The 26,390-nt window shown below is 38.1% G+C and overlaps 2 protein-coding genes across 4 annotated transcripts in view; both read left to right on the top strand.

Annotated features, from left to right (window-relative positions):
* Positions 1 to 4,196: 4,196 nt before the first annotated feature.
* On the top strand, positions 4,197 to 12,617 carry si:ch211-210p4.6 (malignant fibrous histiocytoma-amplified sequence 1). Of its 2 annotated transcripts, none has more exons than XM_041983219.1 (9): positions 4,197 to 4,258; positions 4,771 to 5,644; positions 7,752 to 8,043; positions 8,229 to 8,415; positions 8,497 to 8,690; positions 9,483 to 9,988; positions 10,947 to 11,104; positions 11,189 to 11,363; positions 11,623 to 12,617. In XM_041983219.1, the coding sequence occupies exons 1-9, from the start codon at positions 4,243 to 4,245 to the stop codon at positions 11,696 to 11,698; spliced, it is 2,478 nt and encodes an 825-aa protein (XP_041839153.1). In that variant the 5' UTR covers positions 4,197 to 4,242; the 3' UTR covers positions 11,699 to 12,617. The 2 variants fall into 2 exon arrangements, with proteins under 2 accessions (XP_041839153.1, XP_041839067.1); XM_041983133.1 differs by having other exon boundaries at positions 7,746 to 8,043.
* A 971-nt stretch (positions 12,618 to 13,588) lies between these two features.
* Positions 13,589 to 26,390, top strand: part of mapk8ip1b (mitogen-activated protein kinase 8 interacting protein 1b) — a 46,597-nt gene continuing 33,795 nt past the window's right edge. Inside the window, exon 1 of one of the 2 annotated variants that reach the window (XM_041986335.1) lies at positions 13,589 to 13,759. In XM_041986335.1, the coding sequence (XP_041842269.1) occupies positions 13,683 to 13,759 (77 nt within the window). In that variant the 5' untranslated portion in view covers positions 13,589 to 13,682. Of the gene's footprint in view, positions 13,760 to 19,976; positions 20,379 to 26,390 lie in introns of those variants that run through there. The other variant, XM_041986342.1, reaches the window with a different exon arrangement.

Here is a 26,390-nt window from a genome sequence, read left to right as displayed (position 1 = left end):
AACGTAGTCCTCTTAAAAGTGGCTTCATGTTTCATCCAAACATGTCTTAGTACTTCTTTAAAGTTTAAATAGACAGAATAGAATAGAATAGAATAGAAATACTTTATTAATCCCTCCAGAGAGCCCTCAGGGAAATTTGGGTACCAGTAGCAATACAACACCAACAGTAAAGCAGGACAAGCACAAGACACAATATATACAGGTACAAAGCAAAATAGAGGCAAATAGAATGCAATAAATATAACAATAATAACAATAAGATAAGTTAATAAAACAATATAAACAAGCATTGCACACAGTAGAGGTGGAACAGATTCCCAGTTCACTATTGCACGTATAAGTTATAGCAACTGTTTGTATGGGTAAAAATTAATAAAGAACTTATTGTGCATGTGTTGTATTAGGCAGACTGCACACCTCCCTCTCCCCCCTCCTTCTCCCCCTCCTGCCTAATGCAGAGTTGTACAGTTTGATGGCTCAGGGGACAAAGGAGTCTCTGAGCCGGTTGGTCCTACTCTTGGGGAGGAGCAGCCTGTTACTGGTCAGGCTTCTCTGTGCACTGATGACAGTGTGCAGAGGGTGACTGGCATCATTCACAATAGCCAGTAGTTTTTTTAGTGTTCTCCTCTCTGTCACCAGGGAGTCCAGCTTCATGCCAACCACAGAGCCCGCCCGCCTGATGAGTTTTTCCAGCCTGTTAGCACACCTTTTTGTCATGTTACCCCCCCAGCAGACAACAGCATAAAAAAGCGTACTAGCCACCACAGACTGATAGAACATCCACAGGAGTTTCCTGCAGATGTTAAAAGATCTCAGTCTTCGCAGGAAGTACAGACGGCTTTGGCCCTTCTTGTACAGGTGATTTGTACAGCATGTCCAGTCCAGCTTGTTATCCAGCCACAACCCGAGGTACCTGTAGTTGTCTACAATCACCACCTTATCGTCCCTGATGGTCACTGGACGTGGTTGTGGGCTCGACTTCCTGAAGTCAGTAACCAGCTCCTTAGTCTTTGAGGTGTTAAGCTGGAGATGGTTCATCTGACTCCAGGTAACAAAGTCACTGACCAGATTCCTGTACTCATCCTCTCCATCATCCCTGATACACCCCACGATGGCTGTGTCATCGACAACTTCTGAATGTGACACAGCTCTGAGTTGTAACAGAAGTCTGAGGTGTAGAGTGTGAAGTTTGTCCAGAAGCATCAGGGGCTGGATTGTGTTGAAGGCACTTGAAAAATCCAAGAAGAGGATACTCACTGTGCCCCTCCCCTTATCCAGATGAACTTGGACACCCACACCTGCGCGATAGGCAAACTGTAGGGGGTCCTGGGCCTGTTGCACTTGGGGCTTGAGGAGATTGAGGATGAGCCGCTCCATTGTCTTCATCAGCTGTGATGTAAGTGCCACCGGTCTGTAATCGTTCAGCTCACCAGGACGTTTTTTCTTTGGAACTGGAACAATACAGGATGATTTATATTTGAATAAACGAATGTCCTTTTTGCGGGGTATTTGTTGTCTTCTTTCTTTTCTTCTTTTTGTTTTATAATTACCAGTCCAAATCGATTTAGTTTGTTATTCCGCTCTATCTTCAGGATTTAATTTGTTTGTTTTTGGGTGTTTGGGTTGTTTTTTTTTTGTTTTTTTTTTGTTTTTTCTTGAGTGGTAATGTAGCATGTCCTCTCAGCTCATAACCAAGAAATCATTCCCCATCCATCATCTTGGAGGATCTTCTATTCCTTTAAAAATGAAAATACAATATTTTGAGCCTTAGTTGTCACTGTGTGTATGTTAGTAGATGCAAATCCCTGCTGTGCAGTCCACTGCGTGCAAACCTCAAGCTTTCCATACACTGATTTAGCTCTGGTATTTGGATAAGGAGCCTTCTATAAGGAGAGGGATAAAATCAGTGTCAAGGGTGCCCTATTTTCCAAACAGAGATAGTCGAAGTAGAAAAAGTTTTCCTTTTCCTTTTGGTTCCATTTGTCTTTGGCTGATAATTAGGTATTTTCATGTGGTAACAGGTTGTTTAAGGTCACTCTAATGCACGTCTGTAAGTTCACTGGCTTTAAAGTGGCCATGGAAAAGTCTTTGGGTGGGAAATCCAGGTCCTTGAGGGCTGCAGTCCTGCAAGTTTTCGATGTTACACAGTTCCAGCACACATAATTCAAATCAAATGGATCCAAGAGCGTATCAAGTTCTGCTCATTGATTTGTTCATTTTAATCATGTGCTTATAGGCAGGAAAACATTGAAAACTTGCAGGATGAGGGGCCAAGGTTTCCCACTCCTGCATTAGTTAGTGCATTAGCTGCATTTATAAGATCAGGTCTTCATTTTCTTTTCTTTTGAAAGAAGGAAAAGTGAAATAAACACCAAATGCAGCAGCAACAAACCAACAGGTTATACTCCTGTTCCTTACAGTTACTCAAATAGTCCAATGACCTAAATGAAACATGAGGTGTCAGTGCTCAGTGTCTTGAGCCAACAATCTTGTAAATACCTGGCAAGTTCATTTGAGTGCAAAAGATTAGTCAGCGTGATCAGTGAATAGTCACATCTCGCTTCACAACAGAAACAGAAAATTTACAGCAGAAATAAAGAGCTATGAAATGGCTCAAAATGACTTTATCCAACAAATGGACACCTAAGACACACAGATCTTGAAAAGTGTCTGAGGTTAGTGTGAAACGGCTGTATGTAGGAATAAATTATCTGCAAAAGGTTAACTGATGTAACCACTAAGTAAATGGTTGCATTTATCCAATTGCATTATCCAATAAAACTACATTTGTAGGGTCAATTAGCAAAGAGCAAACTGAACTCTTACTCTAGCAGAGTGAAGGATTACCTATTCAACAGATACAGAAAGGCTTTGATTCAGGTTTCCAATAGGCTAACAGAATGTAGCTCTAACTTGTGTCAAAATTCTGTTTTCTGGAAAATAATCTTGAGCTCGGAGGAGCATGAAAAATAATTACAGAAATGCATGGATGGAAAAAAAGAAAAAACTGGAAACAGGAAAAAAAAAGCTGCAACAGCTGATCTTAATTATTTAAGGTGCATTTGCACCTAATAGTCTGCTTGACTATAAGAGAGGGTTGCAACATTCTTTTAGTCTGTGTTTGCTTTCACACTGCACTTTCTCAAGCAACCCAGACTTTTTAAATAATTTTTTGCCAAAGTTCAGGCTATATAAAGAATTACTGCAGGAGAGGACAAGACAAATAACTGTTGGTTAATGGAAGTCAACTTTTTTTTCCACCATATGAGAGCAAAACAAACAAAACTATCATGCTCTTCCACATGTGACCATGAGCCATTTCTCCCAGCTATCGTCCTACATAAACTTATGTTTTGGTTACATTTACCCACAAAGCTCGATGTTGTACTTTTTTAAAATTATAACAATGAAGAACACTGTTTTTTTTTCTTTAATTATTTGTATTTTCCCTGCATTCCATGGTTCGTGTCATATCATTCTTGAATCAACTTGTAATCCATTTAGAGGCACTCTTGTCATGATAACTATAACACTTGGAACATGCATCAGGTTTTTATAAGTTAAAAAAAAGCTCACTTTCAGAACTTTAAACCTGTTTGCCTTTTATTAATAAGTCTCTGTGTGTGTCTCTGATATGAGACACACAACCTTTCTTAGCACAACCAATACTGAACCAAAACTTAGTTATTGTCAGTTCATAACACACAACCATGATGTTTGTTGAAAGGTTTACTTCAGATGGTAGTATATAATTAGAAATTTCTAAATGTATTAACTTGACATGCTTTGAATAGACAGCATCGAGTGTAATGTTCTATTTTTAAAACATTTAAGAGAAGGCCCTTTCAACCCTTTTCATAACACTCCAGTAACACGGATAGAGAACCAAGCTATTAGTTTCATTTCAAAAACCTCCTGCAGAAGCCGCTTTAGAGAATTACATCCCTTTTAAAAATGTATCTGTGCTTTTAGATTGGTCACTGGACATGCTGATAAATTATATTGGAATTCTCTGCCACCAGACATCAGGAACTCTGTCTATTGATAGTGATAGTTATTTCACTTTTTTTTATGGTGACAAACACAAATCCTCCAAAAAAAAGGGAAGTTACTGAGTTGGTTACATCCTGTTCTGTGGGAGGGACCTGCTGGTTTGCAGTCAGACTTCTGCTATCGGAACATTTCCTGAAGAAATCAGTAAACCAGAAATCTGTGCCACAAACACTTCGACATTCATGAAAAATGGCCGTTCTAAATCGTAAGTAACCCTGAAATTTATGTGCTTAAACTTTTGAGAGATCTGCGATGACAGCGTGGAATGTTGATTTCGTATCTGTGATACAGGAACATGTTTTTGTTTTTTGTTGTTTTTTTTTTTTTTTTATTTATTGAAGGGGATGTGTCCATTACTTTTATGTTGTGCTCCAAATATGTTGCCTTTTAAAGCTGCACAGAATTAAGCTTATTTAAATTAAATCCTAAATCCTTAAATAAAAATAAAGCACCTTACTGCTGTAGTTGCTATACCACATTACCAATATACTAAATACACTAGTATATTGGTAAAAAGCGTTTTAGCAGCGCAGCAACAGTAGCTTCAGTGTTTTGTCACCACTTTATTTAAACATGTGAAATGTAAAAGAAAAGACTTGGATATTTTCAATGGTAGATGACAGGAAGATCTATTGAGCTCTAATTTTATAGGTTTATATTTTTTCGATTTTTTCCAACTTCTTACACTTAATAAAAACTCATTCATTCATTACGCAGAACACAGCTGGGAGAAGAATGATCTGTCAGGACAGAATCTGAAGAGCCTGCCTCAGGATTTTGTAACACATGTTAGTTTGTGTACAAGTTTGGATTTACAGAGGAATAAACTGAAACATGTCATAGGCATTTCTAACTTCATCAACCTGACAGAGCTTAATCTCTCCAGGAACAAGATAATTAAGTTTCCTCTGGAAATGCACAACATGCACAAATTAGAGACACTCTATATGAACCAGAACAAAATTAGATCGATTCCAGAAGGGATCTTTCCTCATCTTAGAAATTTAAAATTTCTAAAACTCGGCACCAATCGCTTGGCCAAGCTTCCCTCTGATATAAACCAGTGCCTCAGCATTATTTACCTGAACCTTTCTAAGAACCACCTGCAAGACATTCAGCCACTAGTTGGTCTGCCAAAACTGGAGGAGCTTTGGGTTGAAAGGAACCAGCTCAGTGACCTTCCTGCTCAGCTTTTCAGGAAAGATAGCTGTGAACTGACAGTGTTTCAAGCCGCAGGGAACCCACTCAAGTGCCCACCAGAGGAGGTCTGTGCTGGAGGGGTCATGGACATTCAGAGCTACTTCCTTCAAATGGAGGAAAACCCAAATACACACACTGCCTGGACAGTTAAGGTCATGTTCCTGGGATCTTCTATGGCAGGAAAGTCCACACTATGCCGCAGCCTGAGGGAAGGGAAGCCAGTGGCAGTGGCAGTTAAAGACCGGACTGAGGGAATTGATATTAGTCAAATGTACACCAAGGGGGTTCGTTTCCTCTTCTGGGACTTTGCCGGACAGGAGGAGTACTACCTGACACACCATGTATTCATCACACCACGAGCCCTTGTCATCCTGACCATTGATTTAGCAAGGTGAGTGAATGCAGTTTTCTAAATTTTTCTAAAGTTGCCTTTGAAGAATACTTTTATACCATTCCTTGGTTATAGCAATGCTTTGTAGCAGAGATATCCAAAAATATACAGGGCGTGCCCTCTTCTGAGAATATAACTTTGCGCCATTTTTCTGCTGTCCAGTCCTTGTACTTTCTGCAGAAATTCAACATGTTCCTGATGTTCTTGTTGGAGAGAAGTGGGCTCTTTGCTGCCTCTCAACATTCGGTCATTGTGCAAAAGCATTCCTCTAACAGTGCTTGCAGAAGTACTCACACCATCCTGCTGACACTGCTCTGCATTACTGACAAACTGAAGCCTTTGTCACGGCAGTTGAGCTTCTCCTTAAAGTTTTTTATGATCTGATACATAGTTATTTCAGGTGCAATGCACTTAGGAGAAATTTCTTTCTGAGTAAAACAATTTTGATGCAAAGCAAGGACGGTAACACTTGTTTCTTCAGAAGTAACCTTTGCTGACAGGTAAAGACAACGCAGCCTTTTTCAGTCCATTATCAAATTTCTTTCAGAGTATGTAGGGGCGTAACTTTCTTTTCTTTTTCATAACATCCTGTCTTTGTTGAACATGGTGGTCTTAGCATTAGCTGCTAGTGTGGAAGCAAATAATCCTGTAAAATAGACTACACATTAATGCTGCACTTCGTTTATACTCCGTCTTTCCACTGCTGTACGCCATTGTGTTTTTCTTCATGTTATGGCTGTATCGTTTCCATCTTTTTAACGGAAGATGTTGGGAGATAAATCCAGGGGTGATAATCTGCTTTCTCATAATCATATAACTACCATTATCTGCTAGAACACAGCAGATTATGTTGCTTACATGATCACTTGAATATTTTGACAACTGCAGAAATCAGGGAATGTTCAGACACCCCTCTAGCACTGTCCCTGCCTCTGGTCAAAGGTCCTTGTTAATTTTTTTGATAATCCAGCTATGTGGAAGGACTTTTTCATGTCACCATTACTATTGGCTTACTTGGTGCATTACTTAAGTTTCCTGTGCCTTGGAAGTTGATTGTAAAGGGGTACCCCATGCATTGAAGACTGATGTAAGGGACTCTTAGGCCAAGTGAAAGTTGGGAATGAAAATGTCACAATCCATTGTTAAGACAAGTAAAATGACAACCTAAGTGTCAGACGACGGTGGAGAGTACGGCAGGCAGATGAATTTAAATGGATACTTGATTTATAAAATAATAAAAAGTGTCGCCATGGCAGAATTAACAAAGAAAATAAATCAAAACTAATTAAACAAAATTTAGAAATAAATAGCCAACTGAATCAAATCAATGTTTATTTTTAGAGCACTTTTTGTACTTACGAATACTACAAAGTGTTTTATATAATAAAAACTTCCATTTTAACACATTAAAAACAAAAGCCTTTCCACAAAAAAGTAGGATGCACATACTAAGGTGCAAAAAGGCTACATGAAAGAAGGGAGAGATGTGTGTTATATGTATAATGTGTGTGTGTGTTTTAGTGTCCTTTATTGTGAAGTGAGTAGATGATAAAAGTGGGCTTGCTACACTCAACCTGCTTATGGTGAAACCAGCTGACACACTGGCTTCTCTCTCTCTCTCACTGTCTGTCTCTCTAGCTCAACCTTAAAGGGGCCATGCTGTTAATGTGGTGCTGTGAACAGCACCATATCTCTACTCTTTGAGACATTACTCTCTTCCAAACATTACACAGTCAACTTTTAATAAAAGCTGTGGACATTGTGCGCCATTTTGACTAACTTGATGAGCTGAGTATTTATACTGAGGGAGCTAATCTCTAAATGAGGGGCAGGTGTTTTAATCAGAAGCATGGACCAAGTGTAAGAGCAGAATTAAAACAAACTGACATAAAAAGGAATGGGTTCATCCTGTATAGAACCTATAAAAAAGCTGGGGATGGGGGATGGGGGGTGCCCCCCCCCCTCCCTTTTTTTTTTTTTTTACCCTTTTTTTAATCCCTTCGTGGATTAATTAATTATATTAGCACAAAAAAGCTGCAATTTTCTTTGTGTGATTTTTATATTTTTTGGCTGGTTAAATGCCTTATTTGGAATTTCTCAGTTACAGCATTGAGGACCCACATTCGTTCAAAGACCAACTGTGGTTCTGGATAAACAACATACAGCTGCGTGTGCCAGATGCATTGGTCATGCTCGTGGGAACACACTGTGATCAATGCAGAGACCTGGATGAAGTGATGGCGAAGAAGACATACATCGAGGAAAAAGTCAAAAGCATGCTGGAATATAGGAGGATGGTTTTAAAACAGCAAAAGAAAAACCTGGAAGATAACAAAGATTCTTCTCTCTATATGGACCAGATGGATGAACTGGATTGCCTTTTGGATTACAGTTTGAAAGTAATGATTTACCTGTAAATATTTTTTACTGTTTTATGTCAACAACTAATCTAAAACTGCATATTATTAATGCCTACAAGAAAACTTTCTTGTCTTATTTACATGGTTTCAAATACATGTTTAATTTTCCAAGGACAAGATTAATCTTCAAACAGCACTATTACAATCCTATTATTTACTTTCAGGTTCTGGATCTTGTACCTCTTGACTGCACAAGGAATGAAGATATTGCCAAACTCAGAAGTCATGTTTTGGACTGCATTCAATCAGAGAATGCAAGTCTGGGTTTTGAGAGTATCTTACCAAGAAGCTATGAGGAAGTGGAGCAAGCCATTCCAAAACTCATTGCACAAGAAGAAATTCCTAAACACGGTGAGTCAACTTGGAAGCTTAAAACTGGAGTTTTTAATGTAAAGTAATATGAAGTTTCTCCTTGTTTTAAATTCATTTTAGGCATTATTCTATTTGAAGAAATTGTTGATTTAATTTCAAACCACGTTACACAAAGCCGAGAGCATCTCAACTCCATCTTGTCTGTCCTCTTGCGGTATCTGCATCGGATTGGGACGATAATTTGGTATGAAGACATCAGTGCACTAAGCGACAGAGTGTTCATCCAGCCTTCATTTCTTATCTCAATGTTTAAGGTCAGCATTTACTTTTTATTTCTAAGACATGTAAAGCCTGATCTCACTTCCACTACATCAAACATAGAGGTTTGGTTCTGGAGCCCATTGTAGAACTTTACAGCAAAGCACAAAGTTTTCAATGTGAAAAGTATCTTATGCTAAACCGAGGTTTGTGCCTAAACCTAACCAAAAATGCAAATTAAGCTATCTGAAAAATGTGGTCTTATGCAGAAACCAAATCACCCCGATTTGTAAAGCAAACGTTTTGCAATTCAGTCATTACACTTTAAACCTGCTCACTGGGACATTATCATAATTGCAAACAGCTAAAAACCCTTTTGTGTCACAACAGCATCACACTTGCAGTCTAACATTTAGGGAGAAACAGTGGAGTTGAGAGTGAGTTTATCAGTGTAGGAGCAAAATTATGCAATAAATATGCCAACATGAATTATTCTTAGCTGAAATTAGTGCTAAAATGTTCAAAGGAACCGTTCATGTATGCAACATCACCCTCAACAGCTTCAAGACCAATTTTTAGCCTTAAATGGAAACAATTACTGTATTCTAAAATAAAAAAATAATTAATTTCAAGTTTTTTATATTACTTGCTGGATATAACGTGTAAAAGATAAATTCTCTACTACAATTCCAAAACATTTCTGAGATACAGACACAGTAACAGACCTTAAGTTATAAATGTTTCAGCAAAAGTCTATGTATGCTGATAAAAGGCCAATAAACTCTGTTTTTTAACCCAAACATGTTCACAGTTTTTACACATCTTCTCAATCCTCTCTGTAAATGCAGAGCACTGTGAGAAATGACCTGGTGCAGCAGCTGGAAGGAATCTCTAGAGACCTTCTCATGCAGGAAGGCGCTCTGGTAAAACAGAAGTTTACCTGGCTGGATGACTTGAGGTGCAGAGGCATGCTGCACAATGCAGCGATGCGCATCTTAGTGCGCAGAGAGGTGGAGAAATTGGTTGATGACGATGATGATGATGACTTAATCAGAGAGATAGTGGGAACTAAGCGGGAGGAAGGCATAATACTCACCCTCCTGCAGTACTTTGAGGTATGCCTCCCCACACTTGTCAGAAATCCCATGAATCCTGAAGCAGCAGAGTTCATTCCTGGTAAAAAGAAGTGGGAGACAGCCAGAGAGGCCAAGAGAGATCCAGATGGAGCATGTCTCTTCCCCATGTACCTGAAGAACAACCTTATAGTGGACCATAAATGGGGTGAGGACAGGCAAGATGACATCACCGTTCATGTGTACTTCCTTCCTGAGATTCCTCATGGCTTCTTCCACAGGTAACATTGTTTTATCCTTTAACATTTTCCATCATAGTACATGTTGCAACCATAGTGGAAAAATCATAATCCTATCAATCTGATATTATTACTAAACTTAAAGAGGAAAGTTGCGTAAACAGCTGGAAATCAAATGTGATGCTTCATATTTATCTAAGTTCTGTATTTTAAAAGCAGGACTATGTTAACTGATTGTTAAAACTTGAGTCTGTTTGATTTGATTAGAAGACCCATAGGATACAGCTTTATCAATCTGTTTTTGGACCTCATTTGCTTCTTTTCATTCCCAACTTATAATTTACTTTAACTTTATCTAAAGCCTTTCACATATATTTTTAAATGTATGCAGTGCTCATTTTAAATAATTTTCAATGCTCATAGGTAACTGTTCTATAACAGCACAGTGAGTTATTTTGATCTGGCCGTAGGCAGCACACTGGTTGCTCTAGTAAAAAATTGACATTCTGCTGCCAAGCTGGAAACTTTTGTTTGAGACCAATTTAGCTGTTTTCCCCCTCTTGCTTTCATAGGTTTTATTTTGAATTTGGGTCTTTAGTTTGAATACCTTCCCTCTATTACTGCACTGTAATTTTACACTTTTGAAAGTTCTTGGATAAGGTTAAACATTAAAAGTACTTGGTTATGGTAAGAAAAATGTTATGGTTAGGAGTTAATAACCACACAAACAAAACAATAAAACGAAATAAGATGGCAAAAAAACACTACAGATTATCAGTGCATTGTCATGGCATTGTCATTGGGAGTTGTCATATTTACCAGCTGGGAAACCTTGCACATTCAGGATGATTTGGGGGTACACTTTGTATGCATCAGTATTTGAAAATTCGCTTTGTTTTGTTATGTATATTATTTATGTCTAATTATTACAGGGTGTTTTAGTAAAAAGAGTTACTTTACCAACCCTATTTTGTCTGTATGTAATGTGTGTGATCATCAGAATTATCATAAAGACATGCTCACTGTACCCAACTCACTGGGTGGGGAAAGAGCAGTGCCTCCTCTGCTGTGGAAACAGACTGGCCCTGGTGAGACAGAGGAATAAAGACGGAGATTCGTTCATAGAGATACGCTGCAGGAGACCTGAGAAAAATGAAGGTGAAAACTAACAAATGAATATGATTCTTTCATTTTTACACCCTCATGGTTGACATAGCATTGCTACCGCTGTTTTCTCTCCAGAGTTTCAGCAGGTGTGGGATCTGATATTGGCGGTGATGTCCAAGCTGTTTGTGCTGTCGAGGCAGTGGCCAGGACTGACCCATCAGGTTCACACCCCCTGTCCAGAGAGAGGCTGTCCACATTACTATACCTGGAAGGACTGGCAAGATCTCCACAACACTGACTTCTACAGCTTGTACGTGTTGGATCAGAGAAACAAACCTGTTTTCTGAAAGTTAAATGCTCCACTTGTATTTTCAAAAACCCAGGACATAGATTAGTTATTCACACTCCAGTTTTTACAAGGTTTTTGAGTAGTTTACTTGATGGATGATTTTTAAAACCCTATTCTATGCAACACATTCATTAGGTGATATTCTAATACAATAAGACTATAACATATAAATCTAAGAGTTTTAATAAACTTTTTTCTGCCTGTTTTTTTTTTCTTTCAGTGTGAAAGAGGAGAAAATAGTTTGCCAGGGTGGCCATACACGAAGGACAGAACTGATTTTTCCAAAAGACAAATAGAAGACAGTAAGAAAAAAATGGAAAACAAACGTGTTTTTTATTATATCTTCACTTCATCCTATTTATCTTTTTTTTTTTTTTTACTTGTTCTTGCTATTATATTAGTGGATGGTTGAACATGGTTGTTTTGTTTTGACTTGTCGTTCAATCAAGTGATTGAAACCTAAACCTTGAACTTGCTATTTAGCAGTAAAGAGTTTGACAACCTCAAAATTGAGAAATACAGACTCACAGTGACGACATACTTTTAACATCTGCAATGTTTCTCTTCATCTCACTGTGAAGTGGATTGACCTAAATACAAATGAATGGAGTGTAGAGAAGGACTTGGTACAAATTAAACTGGATCAAGGGATGAACAGATCAGGCAGCCCAAACAAACTCCTTGTCATGTCCGATTGGGAAATGGATATCACATTCAAGACCTTCACATAAAACACTCCGTTAGGGGATTGTTAAGGTCACATTAATTGTCTTTGGGAAAAGAAATATAATAATGTATAATATACTATACTACATTACACATGTCTTAATACTTTTCAGTAAGACAGTAGATTTAAGCTATACTGCATTTGCAAGATTAAGTTAAAAGGTTGAATAGATATTTTATTATGTACATGTAAAGACATTATTTGAGCAACTTAACTAAAGTTGACATTTTACTTTGTAGTATTGATATTTTTGTACAAATATTGATTGAATAATAAAAATGTTGGTGTAAAATTCAATAGAGGAACAAATTACTTTATTCTTTGTTTTTGTTTTTTTCTTTTGTTCTTTTTTCTGCTAAAATATATCTGAAGACAATTTAAATGTTTCTTTGTAGAATACTGACCTCTGCTGGGCATTGTGACACACAACACATCACTGAATAAGTGCTTTGTTTGAATTCCACTGAATAAAGAAATATTGCAGCTTTTTGCAATGACGGCTCAAGAAATTGGTTGGAAATGTATGTAATGCGTCGTTAACGTCTATACTGTGGGACCACAGCATTTTTGTTTAAAAGTTTTGAAGAAAAAACTTTCAGTATCTTAAGTCATTGTCATTGGCCTTATTTCATAAGACCCATTTCACCCCAAGGCATGTTACAACTGTAACGTGCATAGCCGTTTGAACCAACACACTGGGTTAAAAGAGCTCGAGGTTGGAGACAGAAATGTCAAAATTGTTACAACTGTCTCCCTACTCACCAAGCCTGCTGAGCATACTCCAAAATATATCAGTTTACCAGTTTGATACTGCATATAGACTACTGTAGTAAAAGGATGCTCCATTTGCCAGCATGTATTCAACTCTTACTGTTTGTCTTTTTGACACGAGGAGAGTCCAGCAAACCATTTTAATTTCATTTAGTTGTTTGAGAAAAAACAAATTAGCCCTAACAGAACAAAGTTACTCAAAATTTATTTCTCTTCTTTGTTCTTCATTGAAGGGTAGTTTAATAAGCACAAGGTGCTGGGAAACTGTTGTAAACCCAGTTTCATGATTTAGAACAAAACACAACCTCTTGGACTCTAAACTAACTCTATGTTAGTCTACCACAGTGATTCCCAAACTTTTTCTTTTTTTGTCTTTTGATGAGACAGATGCTGCTGTAGTAATACAACTAAGACCTGCAGGATAGTGTGCCTTGAGGACCAGAGTTGGGAATCACTGATTAAAAGTGATTAACAGGATGAGAAGTCCTAAGTGGTTTAATATTTTCAGATGCTAATATTTTGAGATATAGCCTACTACACAGTGTGGTCTCTTTTTATTACCCACCATTGGTCATTACCATTACACTTCCCAAAGAAATTCTGCTAAGGTAAATTACCAACAATCAGTTAGTTGGGCTATTGTACCACAGCTTCGCCAAAGTTGCCATATTTCCCACAGTCTGCGAAGGCACCACATTATCTCGACATCGCCGCACCTCTCAGGTGTCTGTGCCGGTCGGCTGCACACAGTGGAGGCTGTGGAGAAATGACAGGGCGGCGGCATGGCCGACAGAGAGAAGAGGAAAGCCACAACACCTTCCGGCCGCAGTGTCCAAGTGAAGTCTCCTGCCAGCTTCAGGTAAGAAGTCCGGCTGAGGGCGGAGGCAGACTGCAGCCGAGCAGCCGGTCTGCTTTCTGTGCTGGAGGCTGTGAACGAGCGCGGGGCCACCGCGGTTCTGCAGCTCTCAAAGGGTGCTGATGCTTGCTCATTGAATCCGCGTTTGTCTCCGCTAAGCTCTCCGGCTTTCTAAGTGTTTTGTATTATTTGGGCGTGTCTGCCCCCAGAGGACTGAGCTGAGCAGGAGCGGCGTGCTCCACGGAGCATATGTCGCATAGCCTACTTTTTTATAATCTGCTCTAACCTTAAATCCCCACAGGCCTGTAAATCAGCAGCTTTACCAAATAGATACCCAATGATGTGACGCATTTGTCAATATTTATCTCAATGCCAATTGTAATTGTATTTCTTTAATTTTATTTTTTAGGCTTTGCATAGAAATGCTTGTACAAGAAAGCCTACTTGCACACCCTCAAACTGCAGCTCATTAGTTGTTTTTCCTCTCAGACTCAAGATGCATTGCTTAATACCTCCTGTCAACTTCAAACCTCAGAAAATGTGATAAATATGTCTTAGTGTGCATAAGAGCCAAATAGCTTTGAGTATATATTTGCATAATTTAGGTGTTTGGTCCGTCGGTGTTGCTTTTATACACCCAGTGTCTCACATGTTGCTTAAGGAGAAGCTTTGGTCCTTTAGCGGGATTGCTGAGTGGTTGAAGCCCCATAATCAATATCCCCCCTGAGAGATTGCAGCAGACATAAACCCGCCCTCAGGCCCGTCCCTGTTTCATTACTGTGCTGCAAACATATCTACAACAACCTCTCTCAAGCTTATCTTTCCAGTGGCATCAAAGTGGCTCCAGAATTAACTGGCTAATGGAAAATGTGTAGATGAAGCAAAAACAAGCTTCACCAGAATCTTAAACCTAACAGAAAACAAGCAATTGATACCAAAGTGCTACTAGGACAAGTGAAAGACAGATGTGTTATTTTATTATTTAATTCTCTTTTTGCTATCAAAATCATAGTTTATGGTAAGAATTCAGCAAGCAGCAGAATAGAGCGATAATGTTACATCATCAAAAGCTTAAACTTGCATTTTCTTATTTTTGATTGATCTAAATCAGTGAATATTTAAGAGTTGTGCCTGGCAAATGAAAGGAAGTCAGACAATCCACAACCCAGGACTGGCTCAGTTCCAGAGCAGCCATATGTTGGCATATTTGTTTCCGTCACCTTCCGTCCTGCACACACTGTGGTTGAATCATCCATTTCTCCCCAACCGGCTGCTGTCTTTGTGTGAAGATATTCAGTGACTGCCATATGCGAGCAGTTCCTCTTCAAGACTTAGTTCAGAGCCTCAGATTCTTTAGTATTTTTAATTTAATCATAGGCACCAGTCAAGTTGTATGAAGTAGTACCAATAGTGAAATTAAGTCATTGTCAGCAAAGCAGATTTTTTGGTGTAACTTAAATGAGGGACAACAGGTGCTCAGGTGGTAGAGCAGGTCATCCTATCACCAGAAGGTTGGAGGTTCAAATCTCGTGTCCTTTACATGGCCACTTCACCTTTCTTATGTTATCTATGAACGTTTTCTCTATGAATGAATGCGGTAGTTTGCAGATTGGCTGCAACATTTCCGACAGCCTACCCAGAGCAATTAAGGCTCTGCCACTGTTTTTTAAACTGTTTCTGCACTGTACCTACTTTACTGTTTAAACTATCTTTTTAAACATCTTTCAGTCTGCACGTGACATCTTAACCAACAGTTAACTACACTTCCATCTGTCTATACACTGTTTTAACTAAATATTGTAATAGGTAGGTGTTGACAAACATATGCAATTACTGTGGCATTTATAGATTTGTTTATACATTTTACTGGTAATTTCAGTTTAAGTCACAAAATATTCTATACAAATGTAACTACCACTTCCTTTCCAGTCAGCGTAAGCTGCTTTAGAAGTGATTTTCCAAACACTAAGTTTCTGTATAAAGCATCTGTATCAGATCAATAACACTGATACTGGCTTGTATTTTACTTGGTATCGGATTGGAAGGAAAACGAGTGGTGTCGCACATCATTACTGATGTCTTAAAGCAGTGTATAGACACGTTTTAATTTTAATTTAATTTATTCTACTTTATTAATCCCAGTTGGGAAATTCTTTCTAAAAATTTAAGCCTTTCTAGTTGCTATGAGCAGTGGGCTGACAGGCCAGATTTTTAGCACCCAGGGAGCAGTTGGTTAAGGGCCTTGCTCAGGGGCCCACAGTGGTTTACCTTAGTTGCCAGCCCAGATTCTCCAGACCCAAGCCCACCTCTGCAACCACAAGGCTACCAGTGTCTTAAATTACCGGCATCAGTGCTGTCATTTGTCGCTTGGAAGACGGATGTCCTACCGGCTGAGATATTTAACTGCAAACTAAGTCCAGGAAATATTCCTACAGCCAACACGTATAACCATGCAGTCTCTTTATTCCTTCTGTGTCCCTGTAAGGACTTGTCTTGTCCATCTTGTTGACAAGCAACCTCACATTTTCTATCAGAGTGGTTGAAAGAAATAGCTTGTTTCCTTTTGCTTTTCTCTCCATATTGATCCTGCCCTGCATCATCTTTGCTTCCTTTTCAACCGATGAGAGAATTTGGTGTTTTTTTTCACACATTAATTTGGTTTTGAAAAGCTCAGTCAGTTGATTTAGCTGGTAAACAATTTTCATTGCTATGAATATTCATCATAAATGATGTAGAAAAAACACATGATCTGAATGATGAATTCTATGACTGCAGCAACATAAAAACCAGAAAAGCTTTTTGATGTGACCACGTAACCCAGAAGTCAGTATTTATTCTTTTAAAGTTTGGTTTTAGCAGTGGCTACAGCTTTCTCTCTAAACATGGAAAAGTTAAGGGATGGATGGATGGGTGGATGGATAAATAGACTTTATTAATCCCAAGCTGGGAAATTACAGTGTAGCAGCAGCATTACACACAGAGACAATAGCAATACAATGAAATAAGAAGAAAGAAGAAGAAATGATTTTATGTGGACTTTGGTTGTGAAGTGTTAATTCCTTTGCTGTTTTTTTTTTCTTTTTTAACTTTATAAATGTTTTCTGTCTGAGCTGAAATGTGTCAGTCTGTCTAGAGCACAATGAGCCCAAATAATTGTTTTTCTCACTATGCATCATTTGATTTAGTTTCTTGTATGTAAACTAGAGTAAATACACCTGGGAGGAAATCATATGAGATGAGGGACAGTAGGCCCACATACTCCACTTCTTCTAACATTTTCTAACAAAGCATGTGAGTGAAATAAATCTGTGCTGGTAATTTGACTCCACTTACTTGTAAACTGATTACTTGATAAGATCCAGAGGTAGCCTAACACAATCTTTTTTTAACTCAGCTACAAGGCTTGCATTACAATAATCTGAATAGTAAACTACAAGAACTAAAAATATATGTCTTTGCAAACAGATTGCCTAACTTGTCAGAAAAGGTGTGTTGAAGAAATGTTGCCTAAAGAAATGAATGCAGAGATACTCAGAATATTCAAAGTTGTTGATAGAGGTAATTATGCAATTTATGGTTGCATTTAGTTTGCTGCACTTTTTTTTTTTTTAAGCGTTAGTTGTAATGTCACATCTGTAGTCTTTAGTTTGACTACACTATGAATTTAGCTCTTCCTCCATCTGACTCACCGTTTCTCACTTATTCACACACTTTTTTTCCTTTCATCTTGTAACTTGCAGCTTCTGTGACTTTGACAGGATCTGCTCAGACAGATGAATTCCAGGCGGGGTGTGTCTGTGAGGCAGAGAAGAGATGAAGAGAATCAACAGATTTAAGTCAGTTTTTACCCATTCACTTCATCTCTTTGATGTTTTGTGGTTTGGGGTTTGGCCTGTTTTATTTATTTTTTTTACTTTTTTCCAGCTCTCTCCTTTAACTTAAGAGCGTAGGAACGTAAACAGGGTTGATTTAAATTTCTTCCTCAGAAGAAGCTGACATCGCAGACAGTAATTGCTCTGGTTGCAGTTGCCCTCTGCTGATTATTTACTGCTGTCTCTCAGTTCTGCTGACAGGACATGTTTGAGCCGACGGCCCCGCCCCTCTGAAATAAAGTGTATGCCTCCCTTATTCTTCTGTCTGTTGGAAAACCAACAATAACAGCCCACAATAAAGCAATAACATATTTGAAAACTTTGAGAATATGGATAATGATGATGTTTTATTCACGTGATGGTTTTTGTCCTAATGTACTTAGGCTTTATTATATTTATTTTTTTTACTTTTGCAATTTCTTATTTATACTGTGAAGTGTCCTAAACTTAAATATGAATTTGCTTATTTTTAAACGAATATAAAAAAAGTAGTGGGTTCGACCAGCCTACATGATACCCATGGGGCGAGCAGTTTATTATGATTGTTATTATTATTGTTGTTGTTGTTGTTAGTGGTGATATTATTTTAATACAGTCCTTATCACTGTTGTTGTTGTTCTTACTGCTATTATTGCTACAGTTGTTTGTTGTTGCTATCAATGTCATATGTCATAACAATAATAATATTAATAATAATATAATTTAACTATTTATTTATGATAACTTATACATACTCAACACAGTAATATTATTTGAAATTTCCCACATTTGCATTCTATTTAGTTTTATCTTTATTTCCATTCTTTCTACTCCATCGATTTCTTTAATGTCTTTCTTTGATTATCACAGACATAATACACTGTAAAATTGTCATGATTTGCAATTAAGGCAGAAAAGAAAATCCCCGCTTCAGTTTAATTTGGGATTTCCATGCTACAACTTCTGTCACATTATTGTCTGTGTTAATGTGTCGTGGATTTTTCATGAGTGATTTCTTTTTGCTGTCATTTGGTACATCCAGGGAGTAAAGAAACATAAGTAAGGCTGTCAAAAGTACAGCATTAAAAAGTACATGATTAATTTGTAAGCTGTGAATAATCATTAAAAATTTTAAACATTTGACAGCTCTAATAATATTTAATAGAATTTGATGTTGGTGTGTTAAAAGTTGCATTGTCTGTTTTTAGAAACAGTCAATGGTCTAGTAAAGCTAAATAAATAGAATCTCTATCTGGCTTTCTCTACCACGAATCTTTACTCCTAGAAGTCCTTCCTTGATGGTCTTAAGGTCCATAAATGAGTCTTTGACTTGGTCCTGACAAGTCATATATAGTCCATTTGCTTTGGTCTGTGATGTACCAACATGAAGATTAATAGTAAGCAAGGCCAATGAACTGAGACGGCTGGGCATTTGAACAAATTACACATAGCTGTTTTTAATTAGGACTGTACCACCTGGCTAAATAAGGACATATGGTCACATGTTCAAAGATAATTAGTTTCATGAACTTTCTCAGCTTTTTCTTTAAAAGCCTAATCATCATTTGGTAGGAAATTACTAAAATCTTGGACTACAGTGCATAATTGGACATAACCACTGGATGCGCCTGTGCTGTTTCAGCTGGGCTTGGATGTGGGCTAAACCCAGAATAAAAAGACAAGGTTTTTTCTCAGATTGTTTGTTCTGATAAGAAGTGGTGCAGGCATCTTGTTGACAGTTCCCTTAGTCTAAGAGCTTTTAACACTGATTTATACCAACAACTGTGATACCAGATGGAAGACACTGGTTAACTTTAGTTAAGTTGCACAAGCATAGCAAGGAACACTGACAAAAAGATGCATCCATCCAATTTCATATGATGAGGGGACTAAAGTTTATCCAATCAAGAAGCAGGGCTGATGTATCATCACAGAGCCAAACATACACATGAACGTCGCTGCTTCTTCTAATTTACAATCCTTGTATTTAAACCCAAACATGTTAGCATGTTAGCATGTTAGCTGCGTGCATGTGTTTTGGATTGTGGAAGGGAGCTTGATTACCATGCATTCACAAGGAGAAGACGCCATGAGTGGTGGCAGTTCTACCTACCATACCGACATGGAACCTACAGGATGACAGGAAAACAACCTGTTAAGCAGTCTTCATGTTTTAATAAACAGTAAGCCACAATATTCTATATACACACTATAGTGCAGGAGAAGAAAAGGGAAAATGAGAATACATACATGATCAAGGGCCTCGTGAATAATTTAGCATTATTCTGTTTAGCAGAGAGAGGGAGAGAGAGGGGAGGAGAGGGGAGTGTCCTCATGTGCTGATGTTTTTCCTGCTTGGGCTTCCCGTGTTGTTGGACGATCTGCTAACAACAGCAGTTTCTGCAGTGGCGTAGTAAATCTGATGCTCACAGCACAGAGTAGATTATATAACACTCCTCTCTGGCGTTTTCAGCCTCCACAGCTTCAGACAGTTACCCCATCTATCTCTCTTCCCCGTCCGGATGAGAGGCAGCAGCAGGGCTTTGAATTGGATGCCTCTCTCATCGACCCGGACGCGCTGCACCCCTCCTTCCTTTCCTCCGGCTCTCTTCCTGCTTGCGCCTCCTTCGCTCCCTCCCTCCTTCACTTTCTAACCCTTTTGCTTCTTCTCATCCTCTTTTCCTCTTGACTGTGGATGCCCTCCTCACTTACAGTATGGACTCAGGAGGAGAAGGAGGAGAGGGTTGGATGGAGGACCAGTGGGAGAAATGGTAGGGTATCTCTCTCATTCTCCTTCCTCGCGAGTGGCAGCTTAGCTGTGTGTGACCTTGCATGTGTGTAACTGCTAACATTCCCTTTTCTTGTTCTGTTCCTTCTCCTTGTATAAAGCTCAGGGCAGGCATGCCCTTGAAGGAGACCGGATGCATACGGCTGTGTGTATGTTTGTGTAGGAAGGGAGGCAGAGCATGCAGCAGAGGTTTGTATTGAGGGAAAAAAATGGCACCATAGAAAGTCACGGAAGGGAAATGCATATAACATTTCATGTTGGCATGAGTATGTGTGTGTATGTGGTGACAGTACTGGTGCAGGAGTATCTGTCTTTAGTTTGTTGTCATTCAGGGTCTTTTAGAGAGGGTTTTTTTACCTGGATATTAATCTGATGATACGGTCCTAAGCCCGATCCCTTCCCCATCCTGTCCTTGCAGGAGGGCGAAGCTGATGAATGACTGACAGCATGCAGTCTTGTAATCTCTTAGCAGGAGCGTAAGTGTATGAACTACTGGAGACAGATTTAGGAGGAATTTTTGCATCTGTCATGACATCTAGATGTTGGCTGAGGTGTTTTGAGTGTGATCATGATAGATTAGCATAGATTGAGAAAATGTCTATATTTTGTCTGCAATTCACCAAATAATGCAACAAATTTGGAAAATATTTTAGTGAGATGTGAAGCTCAGTTTTTCACTTTTGTTTTCTTCTGGAAAAATTTTGATCCGTAATGTCACATTTTCTGTGGTGTCTAAAAAACATTTTTTCCACTTTAAAAATCACAAAACTTATATTTTGCAGTACGTAATATGACTATGTGACATGAAAAAGCAAAGTGAAAGTAATGTCCTTTATTAACAGGGTGGACATTTGACCTTGTGTGCTGTTTTTGCAAGCTTTTCGAATAAATACAATGTTATGTTGGCATCAAGCAGGTCAAAGCTGGATACAGATAAAGACTAATGAGCTGGTCAGGCCCATCATTGCCTGAGTGTGAGGTCATGCTGTCCTTCATTAATACACACAGAAAGACAGGCCAGGAAGGCGCAAGAAAGCCAGTATGCTGCCCTGTCACCTCCTGCTGTACAAATGATGCTGCAGTTTACCTCAAATCCTAAGTGATATAAGTGAAGCATCAGTCCAGCAGTGCTGTTGTCCTCTGATGTCTTATTTGTGAAGGGACATTTAGAAACTGGGACTTTAGCCAAGAACAGATGGGTATAATTAAAAAAAATGATAAACATTAAGTTTTTGCTAAACATCTGTATATATACTAAGTATATCTAAATACAATCATTGTAGTTTCAGCATTAAGCAATGACTTCTTCCACCCAGCAATGTTCCCTTGATCTATCTCCATCTATTTATAGTTTTGATGGATGTAAAAAAGTACTTAAAATGCTGGTAACTGTCTTAAATTAGGTTTCAGGGAAAAGTTTGAGTGCTGCAAAACTCCCACTGTGCATACTCCAGGTTGCAGGACAACAGCCTAATTCATGACGCAGTTCAGGGCATTGTGGGATGACCAGAGTTGCAAAGGTATAGAAATACTGACCTTTGTTGACTATCTTGTGCACAATATACTCTTTATAGTTTTTCAAAGTTTGCTTCATTTCACCATCATGGTGACATTGTTATGGCCCTCAGCTGTTTGGTTCTATCAGTGCGACAGCTCGATAACTGTTAGCTGGATTATGCTTCCTTGTTCAGCAGGTAAAGGTGGGATGTATCAAGACACTATTTTTAGCATCATGGTCTTCTCTCATAGATTTCTTTTCAGGATCTCTTACTACATGTTATATCTGGACTGTAACAATTCCATTCAAATCAAACCTCTGCCAGTGCAACTTAAATTTTTCATATTACATCTATTCAACTACTCTATTCTACAGTCATTTGCCAGACACTTTTCTCCAAAACGACTTACATTTGAAAGTAAGAACAACACAAGCAAGAATTCAAACAGGAGGGGACGTCATATCTGATTTAAGTTGTTGGGCAAAGAGGAAAAAAAAACACAAAATGAGACATTTTTTAGCCACGAGAAACATATGAAGATGAGTGGGATCCCTGAACTGGACGGCCTGGTCAGACTGCTGAGTCAGCTTTCATTGATCACTGGGAGTGTTCTGAGTGTGTCAGAGAATTGATGGCTATATGTAGTACAGGAAAACAATCCCAAAGGAAAACTATTGTTTGTTCCTGGAATATTGATATAGTTGGGAAAAATCTGAATTGATTTTCCTTAGTCGCAGCGCCCCTTCAGGTCACAGGTATTTTGACTGTACAAAAGGAACTACGCATAGTTAGGCAGGTGGTTTTGTAGCTGATAGCTGCATGCTGGATATCATTCCCTTCTTCTGTTCTTTATATATCAAATAAAACATATAAGCAGGGCTGAAAAAGGATGCCATTTGTAATGTTTCTGTTACAAGTTCTGGTGTGCCTTAGCTGTTATCGATGCAAATTTTTCTTATTTTTTTATTTATTTTTTCTTTTTCTTTTTTTTTCTAAAGGAAAAAAAGATAAGAAAAATAATATTTTGTACCGCTCTTATTCAGATGTCTACTACCATCCCCAAGTCCATGCTTATGTGTAAAGATGCTCTGCCTCACCCGTACTGTTGCTTGTACAAAGTACAATTGTCATGCTCTCCTGTTTGAGGTCATGTCTTTCCATCTAAGTTCCATTTGTCCAAAGTTGGGACCGATCCCATCCAAATAACGGTATTGGCACTGACATTGACATGATCGTACATCGGGCTGAATTCCCCCATCCAACTCACCAATCTCGTGTTTACAAGTATATTATGCAGGTTTAAGCCAAACAAAATATGTTGATGCGCAATCCGTGCATGAAATATATCCATTAGAACTCATATGTATATATAAATAATTATATAACTTGAATTAGTTTTTTACTCCAAGTTTCCACTTTAGACGTAGCATTACTAAACACCTGCACCTAAAAGTCTGATGGGGAATGGGCTGTTTTTGTTAGTTTAACATGTCACTAATTTGGATATATTTTTAATCTGGAAGCATAAAAAGTAAGACGGTAATTTGAAATGTGTTGACAGCCAAGGTTTCCAGGTTAAAAAGTTATTCCGTTAAGAAGGGAAGAGAAAATGGAGCGATAAACTTTGTAAACGTCAACACTGAAGGGATTAGACCGCAAAAAGTTGCTCCAATTCATCATCCTGGTCAATCAGGCTCCATCTGTCAAGGAAAACTCTGGAATAGTCTGCTAGCTAAAATGCGCTAATCCTGTGTGACAATTAAGATCCACTAGGGTTGTTTTGCTCATATGCTGTAGCATGTTGAGCATGACGGGCTTGTTTCACAGACTTTAAATGATTTATTTTAAAGTTTGTTTTTTTGTTTTTTTTTTATTTTGGAAAACGTTTTGATTATACCTTAAGAAGGGATGTGTAGTTTACTTTAGCCTAATAAAACTTTACACAACAACAGCGATAATGACCAGAATCACAATAATAGTCAATAAATTTTGTATCGGTAATATATCGATATCGGCCAGAATCGGATTGAAACCTCAAAAAAGTGGATAGGTGCATCTCTACCTTTGTGAGCTCCTTAAACTTCTGCTCATGGATTTTAACTTCTTTTACTCGTGGATTGCTTTTAGATGATCCTGCCAAAAGTCCCCACAGCAACGGAGTGCCAGATATGTTGACATTACTGATTCCTTATAGCTGCATTCATTTTACTACAATTTTCAGTATAGTGTGAAAGGTCAATTATGTTGTTGCTACTTATTTCTGCTGTGAAATAAAGTGAACCTAACACTGGAATGGCTGCAGGATTTTTTTATTTAAAGGGTTATTTTAATAAATATCTGAGAAAAAAAGGGTAAAAATCTTCGAAGAAGTTTGAGCGCAAGGAGAACGGGCAAAACTGAGTAGGATAATTACACAAGCAACACTGAATCTGGCACAATTTTGAGGTGAAGAAGTGAGTTCAGAAAACAAGTAAGGATGTGTATGACATGTTTGATTGCAACAAGATATTACTGTATATAAATTCAATGTTTGTCACAAATTCTACCACAATAGTTTAGATTTGATTCAGTCAGAATCCAGCAGTCAATATGAGACAATATCACATGTTGATTTAACACATCACTTCCATTCATATGAAATCACAAAATGCAATTAAAACATACATTCATTAATTAATTTTCTATGTCACTTATTCCAATTCAGGATCAAGCTGTAGCCTGTCCCAGCAATTACCAGACGAGAGGCAGGGTACACCTCGGACAGGTTGCCAGTCCCTCGCAGGCAAATCAAACATCAATATATAATATAATATACTTGAACAAAAATAGACTGAATCAATCTATATATACATTGAGTTGTGTATTTTAAGCTAATTTTCAAGTGATTGTTATAACTATCAATATTTTTTTTAGGAAAAACTAGCTATTAAATAGCTAAAAGTGCTAGACTTCACAAAAAAAAAAATCCCATTCCAAAGTTTTGAGTACAGATTTCGAGATTTTTAGACTGGCAGATATTTCTCTTTGCCCATTAAGTAATATCAGTGATGGCTGAAGAGTGAGGAAGAAGAGAACATCTATGTAATTAGATAACTATTTTCATTCCAGTGAAGCTGATAGAGGAACTCTATCGGTAATCAACGTGGTTTCTAACAGGTTTCATGCTGCCATTGTGCAGCCTGTATTAATGCGGGTTTCCTCTCCGCTGTTCATGTCTGAGCCTTTATATGTGACAATGTAATTTGCTCTGTTTTATCCACTGTGCTGCTTTGCTCTGGTGTCTGCATCTACCATACCCACAATTCACTGCAGCAAAAGGGGTCACACTGTCCTGTTCAACTGGTTTATCTTCTAGCACCTAATTTTCTTCACCCTCCATTGCTTTTTGTCCCTGTGACGCTCTCCATTCTTTTACCGTCCTCTGGCTTTATTCACACTTATCTTAGGGTTTGATTTACAGTCACAACATAAATTTCTCCGGCCTCTTATACATCACTGTAGTCACCCATTCTTTTAGTTACTGGTCAGCATCTGCGATTAAGAGTCAAAATAGCATGTCACACATGGCTGAATGGCATTATGACTGAAGTTGTTCCCTTCCTCTACATTTTTTTTCCTTCTTGTACAGAAGTGATGTTAACATGTGGAGATTCTGTTCAGTGTCATACAAAGAAATGTATTTAAATTTTTGTAAGTCCAAAACAGAAAAGTTTTGTTTAACCAAAGATTGTCAACTGCAATTTAATCAAGCTAAAAAGTAAGTGAGGATGGAGCCTTTAGCAACAGAATATTTCTCAATGACAGTCAAGAAGAGCCAGAGACATACGGACATGAATAATAAAGAATTATGCAGCAGGACACTGTTACAATAACTAAACGTGTAGCAGGAGAATTTTCAGGAGTCTGTGTAAAATATACATTTTTTTTAAATTAAACATTTATAAAAAATACATATAAAGAGCTTTTGTTTTAAGGTAAAAAAGAATCCATCCTATAATGAATTTATGTAATTTGAAAGTTTCCACAGAATCCAGTGAGACTAACTGGAAACTATTTAAGTGGGTTAATTTACACCAACTCTGCTGTTTTGTATGACCTTAAGCTTTTTAAAAAGATACTTATTTGGAGTCATCAACCCTTCCATTCCAGCTTTCGTGGCCAGTGCATTTGCAAAATGGACTTGCTGGAAGAGCAAGTCTGGTTTGTCTCTACAGACAGTTTATCTGCAATCAATCAACGCAGGAGGCTAGGGACTCTGAGAGGGCATAGGAGTCATTTGATAAAAACGAGTTCTGCAGTTAACTGTGGAAATACTCATGAAATGGCCCTGAACATCACTTGTTCTACTGCTGCAAGAACATGCGGTACAATAGTGACTTACTTAGCAATAATGCCTTGCCTTAAGGAGAAAACTTCTGTTTACATTGAATGTTTCAATATGCTTATATAGACATTTAAAAAGACAAGAAGTTATTCTTTATTTATGTAAACAAACA

The sequence above is a fragment of the Melanotaenia boesemani genome, chromosome 1, assembly GCF_017639745.1.
Source record: "Melanotaenia boesemani isolate fMelBoe1 chromosome 1, fMelBoe1.pri, whole genome shotgun sequence".
In the NCBI taxonomy this organism is placed as follows: domain Eukaryota; kingdom Metazoa; phylum Chordata; class Actinopteri; order Atheriniformes; family Melanotaeniidae; genus Melanotaenia; species Melanotaenia boesemani.
The sequence above is the reverse complement of the archived record's forward strand: the minus strand, read 5'-3'. Positions and strand labels throughout refer to the sequence as shown.